Genomic DNA, 10731 nt, shown 5'->3' with positions numbered 1-10731 from the left:
TGATCGGAGTATGTCCGATCGGAGCATTTTGTCTGAAAATTTTACCAACAAGTTGGAAAACTTGGTCCGACGGAAACAGTCCAATGGAGACCACACACAGTCGGAATATCCGACAAAATGGTCCGATCGGACACATTCCGTATGAATCTCCGACCGAGTGTACAAGGGCTTAGAGCTGGGCTGTAAAATTTTCCAACAACATGATCCGATGGGACTTTGTCTGATCGTTTGTAGAGAATTCCGATCGGACAAAGTGCCACGCATACTCAGATCAAATTCCTAGACCAAAGCTATTGGCTACTAGCAGTCACAGTCACAAACAGTCCGATGGAGACCACACACAGTCGGAATATCCGACAAAATGGTCTCCGGAATCTCCGATCGTGTGTACAAGGGCTTACAGGGTCTTACCCGAACGCCTGTGCCCCCGAGACAGCTCAAGTAACCAAGGGGAGCCTCCCCCTGGCGACTGGGAGAGGCATTGAACCCCGACACTAGCCGATATCTGTATGAGGATGTTTATATTAAATCACTGGTTTATAAACTTGTCTCAAGACATTTCTTAGGTGACAACCAGGTGTGAAATTCATCTCCATCACCAGAGATAAAGCAGTGTAATTAAAAGAAATAGATGTGCCAATAAGGTGGGTGAAACGATGTGCTGTATGAAAGAACAGGAATAGTGAACAGGAAATGAAGTCTCCATTCATTTCTCAACATTTCGTCTCAGTGATGGATGTTCTTTCCATAGAAATAACCTGAGACTGAGGTGTCCTTGAATAGTAGAACCAAGCCAAGAAGCTTCTAGAGCAGGGGTCTCCAAACTACGGCCCGCGGGCCACATCCAGCCTGCTAGGACGTTTTTACTGACCCGCAGCTGGAGTCCTCACACTTACTGAAGGGACAGTCTCTCTACCGGGTTGTAAAACCCGAAATGCATACTCCACCCGGGAATATGCAGCGCAGGCCCCACAACCACTCCCGGAGCCTCCACAATGTGTTACTTGCTAGGATAGGCTGCACCTACATTCTCCCGTCTCGCTGTTACCATTGGTGTCCTTAAGCTGTATATTTGCATAAATTGGGGCAGGATCTAGGAGGTGCAGAAGGTCTGCACACTGTACAGCAGAGAGACTGTGTTGGGTAGGAAACAAATGTGGGGATGGGAGGGGATTGCGTCTGATGTGGATACCGTCGTGTGTCGAGGGGTGATGGCTCTGTTGGGGGAACAGTTAAGGGGGAGAGGGCTGGTGGCTGTTATGGGGACAGAGTTATGAAGGGGGATGGGGACACAGTTGTGAAGGGGGCTGGTGGCTGTGATGGGGACAGAGTTATGAAGGGGGGTGGGGACACACTTGTGAAGGGGGCTGGTGGCTGTGATGGGGACAGAGTTATGAATGGGGGTGGGGACACCATTGTGAAGGGGGCCGGTGGCTGTTATGGGGACAGAGTTATGAAGGGGGGTGGGGACACAGTTGTGAAGGGGGCTGGTGGCTGTGATGGGGACAGAGTTATGAAGGGGGTGGGGACACCGTTGTGAAGGGGGCCGGTGGCTGTGATGGGGACAGAGTTATGAAGGGGGGTGGGGACACAGTTGTGAAGGGGGCCGGTGGCTGTGATGGGGACAGAGTTATGAAGGTGGGTAGGGACACAGTTGTGAAGTGGGCCGGTGGCTGTGATGGGGACAGAGTTATGAATGGGGGTGGGGACACAGTTGTGAAGTGGGCCGGTGGCTGTGATGGGGACAGAGTTATGAAGGGGGGTGGGGACACAGTTGTGAAGGGGGCCGGTGGCTGTGATGGGGACAGAGTTATGAAGGGGGTGGGGACACAGTTGTGAAGGGGGCTGGTGGCTGTGATGGGGACAGAGTTATGAAGGGGGATGGGGACACAGTTGTGAAGGGGGACGGAGGCTGTGATAGGGACAGAGTTATGAAGGGGGGTGGGGACACAGTTGTGAAGGGGGCCGGTGGCTGTGATGGGGACAGAGTTATGAAGGGGGGTGGGGACACAGTTGTGAAGGGGGCCGGTGGCTATGATGGGGACAGAGTTGTGAAGGGGGCCGGTGGCTATGATAGGGACAGAGTTATGAAGTGGGGGTGGGGACACAGTTGTGAAGGGGGTCGGTGGCTGTGATGGGGACAGAGTTATGAAGGGGGATAGGGACACAGTTGTGAAGGGGGCCGGTGGCTGTGATGGGGACAGAGTTATGAAGGGGGGTGGGGACACAGTTGTGAAGGGGGCCGGTGGCTGTGATGGGGACAGAGTTATGAAGGGGGGTGGGGACACAGTTGTGAAGGGGGCCGGTGGCTATGATGGGGACAGAGTTATGAAGTGGGGGTGGGGACACAGTTGTGAAGGGGGCCGGTGGCTGTGATGGGGACAGAGTTATGAAGGGGGATGGGGACACAGTTGTGAAGGGGGCCGGTGGCTGTGATAGGGACAGAGTTATGAAGGGGGGTGGGGACACAGTTGTGAAGGGGGCCGGTGGCTGTGATGGGGACAGAGTTATGAAGGGGGTGGGGACACAGTTGTGAAGGGGGTCGGTGGCTGTGATGGGGACAGAGTTATGAAGGGGGGTGGGGACACAGTTGTGAAGGGGGCCGGTGGCTGTGATGGGGACAGTGTTATGGAGGGGGGTGGGGACACAGTTGTGAAGGGGGCCGGTGGCTATGATGGGGACAGAGTTATGAAGGGGGTGGGGACACAGTTGTGAAGGGGGCCGGTGGCTGTGATGGGGACAGAGTTATGAAAGGGGGTGGGGACACAGTTGTGAAGGGGGCCGGTGGCTGTGATGGGGACAGCGTTATGGAGGGGGGTGGGGACACAGTTGTGAAGGGGGCCGGTGGCTATGATGGGGACAGAGTTATGAAGTGGGGGTGGGGACACAGTTGTGAAGGGGGCCGGTGGCTGTGATGGGGACAGAGTTATGAAGAGGGGTGGGGACACAGTTGTGAAGGGGGTCGGTGGCTGTGATGGGGACAGAGTTATGAAGGGGGATGGGGACACAGTTGTGAAGGGGGCCGGTGGCTGTGATGGGGACAGAGTTATGAAGGGGGGTAGGGACACAGTTGTGAAGGGGGCCGGTGGCTATGATGGGGACAGAGTTATGAAGTGGGGGTGGGGACACAGTTGTGAAGGGGGCCGGTGGCTGTGATGGGGACAGAGTTATGAAGGGGGATGGGGACACAGTTGTGAAGGGGGCCAGTGGCTGTGATGGGGACACAGTTATGAAGGGGGATGGGGACACAGTTGTGAAGGGGGCCGGTGGCTGTGATAGGGACAGAGTTATGAAGGGGGGTGGGGACACAGTTGTGAAGGGGGCCGGTGGCTGTGATGGGGACAGAGTTATGAAGGGGGTGGGGACACAGTTGTGAAGGGGGTCGGTGGCTGTGATGGGGACAGAGTTATGAAGGGGGGTGGGGACACAGTTGTGAAGGGGGCCGGTGGCTGTGATGGGGACAGTGTTATGGAGGGGGGTGGGGACACAGTTGTGAAGGGGGCCGGTGGCTATGATGGGGACAGAGTTATGAAGGGGGTGGGGACACAGTTGTGAAGGGGGCCGGTGGCTGTGATGGGGACAGAGTTATGAAAGGGGGTGGGGACACAGTTGTGAAGGGGGCCGGTGGCTGTGATAGGGACAGCGTTATGGAGGGGGGTGGGGACACAGTTGTGAAGGGGGCCGGTGGCTATGATGGGGACAGAGTTATGAAGTGGGGGTGGGGACACAGTTGTGAAGGGGGCCGGTGGCTGTGATGGGGACAGAGTTATGAAGAGGGGTGGGGACACAGTTGTGAAGGGGGTCGGTGGCTGTGATGGAGACAGAGTTATGAAGGGGGATGGGGACACAGTTGTGAAGGGGGCCGGTGGCTGTGATTGGAACAGAGTTATGAAGGGGGTGAGGACACAATTGTGAAGGGGGCCAGTGGCTGTGATGGGGACAGAGTTATGAAGGGGGGTGTGGACACAATTGTGAAGGGGGCCGGTGGCTATGATGGGGACAGAGTTATGAAGGGGGATGGGGACAAAGTTGTGAAGGGGGCTGGTGGCTATGATGGGGACAGAGTTATGAAGGGGGGTGGGGACACAGTTGTGAAGGGGGCCGGTGGCTGTGATGGGGACAGAGTTACGATGGGGGTGGGGACACAGTTGTGAAGGGGGGCCGGTGGCTGTGATGGGGACAGAGTTATGAAGGGGGATGGGGACACAGTTGTGAAGGGGGCCGGTGGCTGTGATGGGGACAGAGTTATGAAGGGGGGTGGGGACACAGTTGTGAAGGGGGCCGGTGGCTGTGATGGGGACAGAGTTATGAAGGGGGGTGGGGACACAGTTGTGAAGGGGGCCGGTGGCTGTGATGGGGACAGAGTTATGAAGGGGGTGGGGACACAGTTGTGAAAGGGGGCGGTGGCTGTGATGGGGACAGAGTTATGAAGGGGGGTGGGGACACAGTTGTGAAGGGGGCCGGTGGCTGTGATAGGAACAGAGTTATGACGGGGGGTGGGGACACAGTTGTGAAGGGGGCCGGTGGCTGTGATGGGGACAGGGTTATGAAGGGGGATGGGGACACAGTTGTGAAGGGGGCCGGTGGCTGTGATAGGGACAGAGTTAGGAAGGGGGGTGGGGACACAGTTGTGAAGGGGGTCGGTGGCTGTGATGGGGACAGAGTTATGAAGGGGGGTGGGGACACAGTTGTGAAGGGGGCCGGTGGCTGTGATGGGGACAGAGTTATGAAAGGGGGTGGGGACACAGTTGTGAAGAGGGCCGGTGGCTGTGATGGGAACAGCGTTATGGAGGGGGGTGGGGACACAGTTGTGAAGGGGGCCAGTAGCTATGATGGGGACAGAGTTATGAAGTGGGGGTGGGGACACAGTTGTGAAGGGGGCCGGTGGCTGTGATTGGAACAGAGTTATGAAGGGGGTGGGGACACAGTTGTGAAGGGGGCCGGTGGCTGTGATGGGGACAGAGTTATGAAGGGGGGTGTGGACACAGTTGTGAAGGGGGCCGGTGGCTATGATGGGGACAGAGTTATGAAGGGGGATGGGGACAAAGTTGTGAAGGGGGCTGGTGGCTATGATGGGGACAGAGTTATGAAGGGGGGTGGGGACACAGTTGTGAAGGGGGCCGGTGGCTGTGATGGGGATAGAGTTATGAAGGGGGTGGGGACACAGTTGTGAAGGGGGTCGGTGGCTGTGATAGGGACAGAGTTATGACGGGGGGTGGGGACACAGTTGTGAAGGGGGCCGGTGGCTGTGATGGGGACAGAGTTATGAAAGGGGGTGGGGACACAGTTGTGAAGAGGGCCGGTGGCTGTGATGGGGACAGCGTTATGGAGGGGGGTGGGGACACAGTTGTGAAGGGGGCCGGTAGCTATGATGGGGACAGAGTTATGAAGTGGGGGTGGGGACACAGTTGTGAAGGGGGCCGGTGGCTGTGATGGGGACAGAGTTATGAAGGGGGTGGGGACACAGTTGTGAAGGGGTCGGTGGCTGTGATGGGGACAGAGTTATGAAGGGGGATGGGGACACAGTTGTGAAGGGGGCCGGTGGCTGTGATTGGAACAGAGTTATGAAGGGGGTGGGGACACAGTTGTGAAGGGGGCCGGTGGCTGTGATGGGGACAGAGTTATGAAGGGGGGTGGGGACACAGTTGTGAAGGGAGCCGGTGGCTGTGATGGGGACAGAGTTATGAAGGGGGGTGGGGACACAGTTGTGAAGGGGGTCGGTGGCTGTGATGGGGACAGAGTTATGAAGGGGGGTGGGGACACAGTTGTGAAGGGGGCCGGTGGCTGTGATGGGGACAGAGTTATGAAGGGGGATGGGGACACAGTTGTGAAGGGGGCCGGTGGCTGTGATGGGGACAGAGTTATGAAGGGGGATGGGGACACAGTTGTGAAGGGGGCCGGTGGCTGTGATGGGGACAGAGTTATGAAGGGGGATGGGGACACAGTTGTGAAGGGGGCCGGTGGCTGTGATGGGGACAGAGTTATGAAGTGGGGGTGGGGACACAGTTGTGAAGGGGGCCGGTGGCTATGATGGGGACAGAGTTATGAAGTGGGGGTGGGGACACAGTTGTGAAGGGGGCTGGTGGCTGTGATGGGGACAGAGTTATGAAGGGGGGTGGGGACACAGTTGTGAAGGAGGCCGGTGGCTGTGATGGGGACAGAGTTATGAAGTGGGGGTGGGGACACAGTTGTGTAGGGGGCTGGTGGCTGTGATGGGGACAGAGTTATGAAGGGGGGTGGGGACACAGTTGTGAAGGAGGCCGGTGGCTGTGATAGGGACAGTGTTATGAAGGGGGATGGGGACACAGTTGTGAAGGGGGCCGGTGGCTGTGATGGGGACAGAGTTATGAAGGGGGATGGGGACACAGTTGTGAAGGGGGCCGGTGGCTGTGATAGGGACAGAGTTATGAATGGGGGTGGGGACAGAGTTGTGAAGGGGGCCGGTGGCTGTGATGGGGACAGAGTTATGAAGGGGGGTGGGGACACAGTTGTGAAGAGTGATGGGGACACAGTTGTGAAGAGTGATGGGGCCACAGTTGTGAAGAGTGATGGGGCCACAGTTGTGAAGAGTGATGGGGCCATAGCTGCGACGGGGGGGGGGGGGGGGGGTGTCGATAGCTGTGATGGTGACTGAGTTGTAGGGGAGGGTGATGGCTCTGAGGGTGAAACAAATGTGTGTGGGGAGGGGGGGCTCTGATGGGGTCACAAATGTGCGGGGTGATTCTGATGGGGACACAAATTTGTGGAGAGACTCTGATAGGTGATGGGGACACAAGTTTGTGGGGTGGCTATGATGGAGACATCAATTTGCAGAGGAAAGCTAATGGGGAGACTCTAAAGGAAAGACAGATGTAAGGCATGAGGCTATGGCTTTTAGGTATGGGCAGAGGACACAGGTGCAAACTGTATTCTATTCCACTGCTGCAGGTTTATTTATAAATGTTTTTTTTTCGGCCCGCGAGTATGTGTAAAATATACTATGTGACCCTCGAAGTGAAAAGTTTGGAGACCCTTGCTCTAGAGGGACAGCTGTGTGGCTTCCAGTGAGAAGGACAACAAAGATCTTGAAGGAGTAAATAGAAGTGAATGTTAGCCCTTGTACACACGGGTCGCACATTCCGACAACCAAATCCGTCGGATTTTGTCAGAAACTGTTGCATACACACGGTCGGCTAAAGTTTTCGGAAAATCCGATCATTCAGAACGGGGTGACGTTATTTCGTTATGACGGGACTACGTTCAGGCTAGTAGCCAATAGCTTTGGTCTAGGAATTTGATCTGAGCATGCGTGGCACTTTGTCCGATCAGAATTCTCTACACATGATCGGACAAGGTCCGATTGGATCATGTTGTTGGAAAATTTTACCGACAAGTTGGAAAACTTGGTCCGTCGGATACTCTGGCGGAAACGGTCTGATGGAGACCACACACAGTCGGATTATCCGACAAACCGGTCCTATCGAACACATTCCGTCAGAATCTCCGACCGTGTGTACAAGGGCTTAGACTTGGGGAGAGCTAAAGAGGTGGGGGGGAGGGGGGGTAGTTTATTTACAACCCGCAAGCCTTGACCTTCTTTTAAACATACATATTATTATCTAGTGTTTGAAATAGAGGTATAAGGAGATAATCTCAGACTTTTGGTGGTAATCCAGTATGTCTCTCCATCTTGTAGGGAATCTTCTTCCCCTGGACACCCCGGTGGAGTGGAATGAAGGATTTGGACTTGCAAACAGAATTGTGGAAGCTGAAAATTTGGTGAAAGTATCAGACTTCATAGTCCCGATATTCTTATACAGGTGAGACATAAAAAAAAAGGGTAAGGTATTTGAAAGTGACCAATCAGGTCAGGAGTTGTTTCTGATTTAAGTAACATCTATTCTTCCAAGCTGATAAAAAATATAGAATTTAAAGAGACCCTGTCACAACTTTTACTAGTAAAGCCTCTGCTCCCATGCACACGGCTGGATGGAGATCTGGTAAGTATGGCGGGGGGCTGCATGCAGGAGGTGTGCAGAGAATGCATTAAGGTAAAAAACCTTCTACATTTTGGAACCAGTTTTAAGGAGCTGCTCATTTCAGAAACAAATCCCCCCCCCCAACCAACTACCCAGATTCCGTGTGCAATTTATCCTCTAGGCGTATCTTTTTAAGGGAGAGGAAATATTGGCTTTGCAAAATTATATGGAGAATTATTTGACCAGGAGCCAATCCCGGAGCATCTAACCAACATTGCCAAACTTTCATACATTTCTATGTGGAGTTTCGGTGCTGATATGTCAGCTTTTCACGTAATAATATCTAAAATTGAGGCTATAGTAGCAGTACCATCTTTCTAATTTTTGGTTCGTTTTGGATATCTCCACAGCATATGGATTAGGTCCCCTACATCTCCATTACATTTGGGGCAGAGGGGAAGAATCTCTCTGATCCCAATGAAATAATTATGCCGGGAATCTACAGTATATACGCGGTGTAGACAGTAGGAATAATTGCGTCAACTTTTGCAATGCAGATAGGGAGACTATTGGCACAGACACCAAAGCCATCTAAATGCACATGAATTCATACGGCAAGCTGTTCCTGGTTATATTTGACCCACTGACTCCAAAGATGGCACCATTTTTTCCCTATAAGCTCTATTTTTTTGAGATACAGCATAGATGCCATGTACCACTCTTCACTCTTGTCAAAAATCAGGAAAGAAAACGAAAAGGGGAATCCCGATCCACTCTACTGATAAAATTGCTAAGGTATTTCATCCAGATTATTCAGACCTTTACAACTTACCGAGACCTCATAAACCAGCTGACTTACAAGGATCAAGATTCTACTGGACTACCTGATGGATAGGGGAATGCCCAAACTCCAGATACTTGATATAGAGCACCAAGAGAAACCGATTGAAGAAGATAAGCTAATTGCAACATCAAGATGCTTAAACACAGGAAAAGCCCTGGTCCTGATGGTTTCATGGCTCATTATTATAAAACATTTGCTAATTATTCAACCCCACATCTTTTGAAAGCTTTGAACCACTTACGTGACCCGCAGGAAATTCCTGAGAACTTTTTAATGGCTTATGTGACAGTTTAACCAAAGCCAAACGAATCTCATTACTCAATCTTGATCTTAAATTGTTGTAAAAAAAAATCTTGGCTCTGCGCCTACGACCCTTGCTACATAAGTCGATTGGACCAGAGCAAGTTGGTTTCATGCCAGTAAGGGAGGCGAGGGATAATGTCACCAAAGCCTTGAACCTCATACATAGGGCACAAATGAAGGCCTTTTGTTGTCCACAGATGCCAAAAAAGCTTTCAACCGTGTTTCTTGGGACCTTCTAACAGCCACATTGTCATGGTTATGCAATAGAGTTTGTCTGCTTACCTGTCTCCATGTGTTCATCTCTAGAGACCAGCCGACCCTCACCTGACTGCTTTTGTAATCCATCCTCTGGCATGGCTCCACCCTAGCTCCTATCAGAGAACTCTATATTAACCTGTGCACTGCAGGCCAACCCTGCTGATCAACCTTTGTGTGTTTGGCTTCCTGTTACCTGCCGTGTGCTCTTCTGTTGTTCTGTTACCGACTTTGGCGTGTCCCTGACTATCCCTGTTTGCCTGTGATCCTGACCTTTTGGCGTGTCCCTGACTATCCCTGTCTGCTTGTGTCCCCTGACCTTGGCTTTATCCCTCACTATCTCTATCCTCATGTTGCCTACTGTGGGTGTGAGCTGAGGGACCATGGGGGTCGCGACCTGGAGCCAGTTGCAGCCAAGTCCATCCTCACCACTAGAGGCTCTGGTGAACACCTGCTGGCTCTTAGACTCCGCGCCCCAGGGAATCTTATGCTCTAACCCCGGTGGGATCCGTCTTGGTGTTCCGGCAGCCCTGCCTTCCTTATCACCCTGACTCCCGTCCGCAGCAGTCAGCCGTAGGGTTCACAACCTTGCGGTGCACTCCTGATCCCTACGGTGTGCATCTGTCACATCGCCTCAAGGTGACCTTGACCTGACACACATGCCAACATATAGGTCTAAAATCATATATACTTATGTGGATATCTACCCTTTACCACAATCCTAAAGTAAATTTGAGAATTAACAGAACTCAGTGAATATACAAAACCACGGGACACGTCAGGGCTGCCCCCTTTCACTATTGTTTATTTGACGTTTCATCCGTACTGTTACTAATGATTTGTCTATTCATGGGTTTCAAATAGGAGATAGACCATATAAATATGTAGCATTTGCAGGCGATTTGTTGCTTTTCCTCACACAGCCTCATATTTCTATACCAAATTTGATACAAGCATTTGCACACTACGGATATGTTTCCAACTTCAAAATTAATTATAAAAAATCAGAGGCCTTGAACTTGTCTCTCACCTCTCATGCATTAGCCTTAGTCTGGAAAAATGACTCCATCATATGGGTAGGCAAGGCTCTGAAATACATTGAAATCTGGATTACACCCACCTTATACCCAACTGAGACAGACACAATTGCCAAGGGGCCCATGCAAGAACAAATTTTGACAACTCCCCCATTTAACTACTGAAAACGGAGTTCCACCAAAAAATTATTTGCCTTCTACCCCACACATTTGGCACCTTTGAGGGAGGGGGGGGGAACCTACTTTTGACAGGTTCCTGTCCCCAGTTCTGGGAGACGGTGCCATGGTACCAACCCTCTGAAGTTCGGCCCCCTCCTCCTTCCTCCACCGCTGG

General features: G+C 52.7%; 1 protein-coding gene across 2 annotated transcripts in view; it reads left to right on the top strand.

Annotated features, from left to right (window-relative positions):
- The window catches only part of LOC144000385 (uncharacterized), a 62004-nt gene that overhangs the window by 1698 nt on the left and 49575 nt on the right, over positions 1-10731 (top strand). For both annotated transcript variants that reach the window (XM_077494192.1, XM_077494194.1), the window contains exon 2: positions 7676-7799. In XM_077494192.1, the coding sequence (XP_077350318.1) occupies positions 7676-7799 (124 nt within the window). The remainder of the gene's footprint in view (positions 1-7675; positions 7800-10731) is intronic.

Source organism: Lithobates pipiens, unplaced genomic scaffold, assembly GCF_037356315.1.
Source record: "Lithobates pipiens isolate NorthernLeopardFrog02 unplaced genomic scaffold, aLitPip1_a1.2 Scaffold_22, whole genome shotgun sequence".
NCBI classification, from domain to species: domain Eukaryota; kingdom Metazoa; phylum Chordata; class Amphibia; order Anura; family Ranidae; genus Lithobates; species Lithobates pipiens.
Note: the sequence above shows the minus strand (reverse complement) of the source record. Positions and strands in the feature narration are given on the sequence as shown.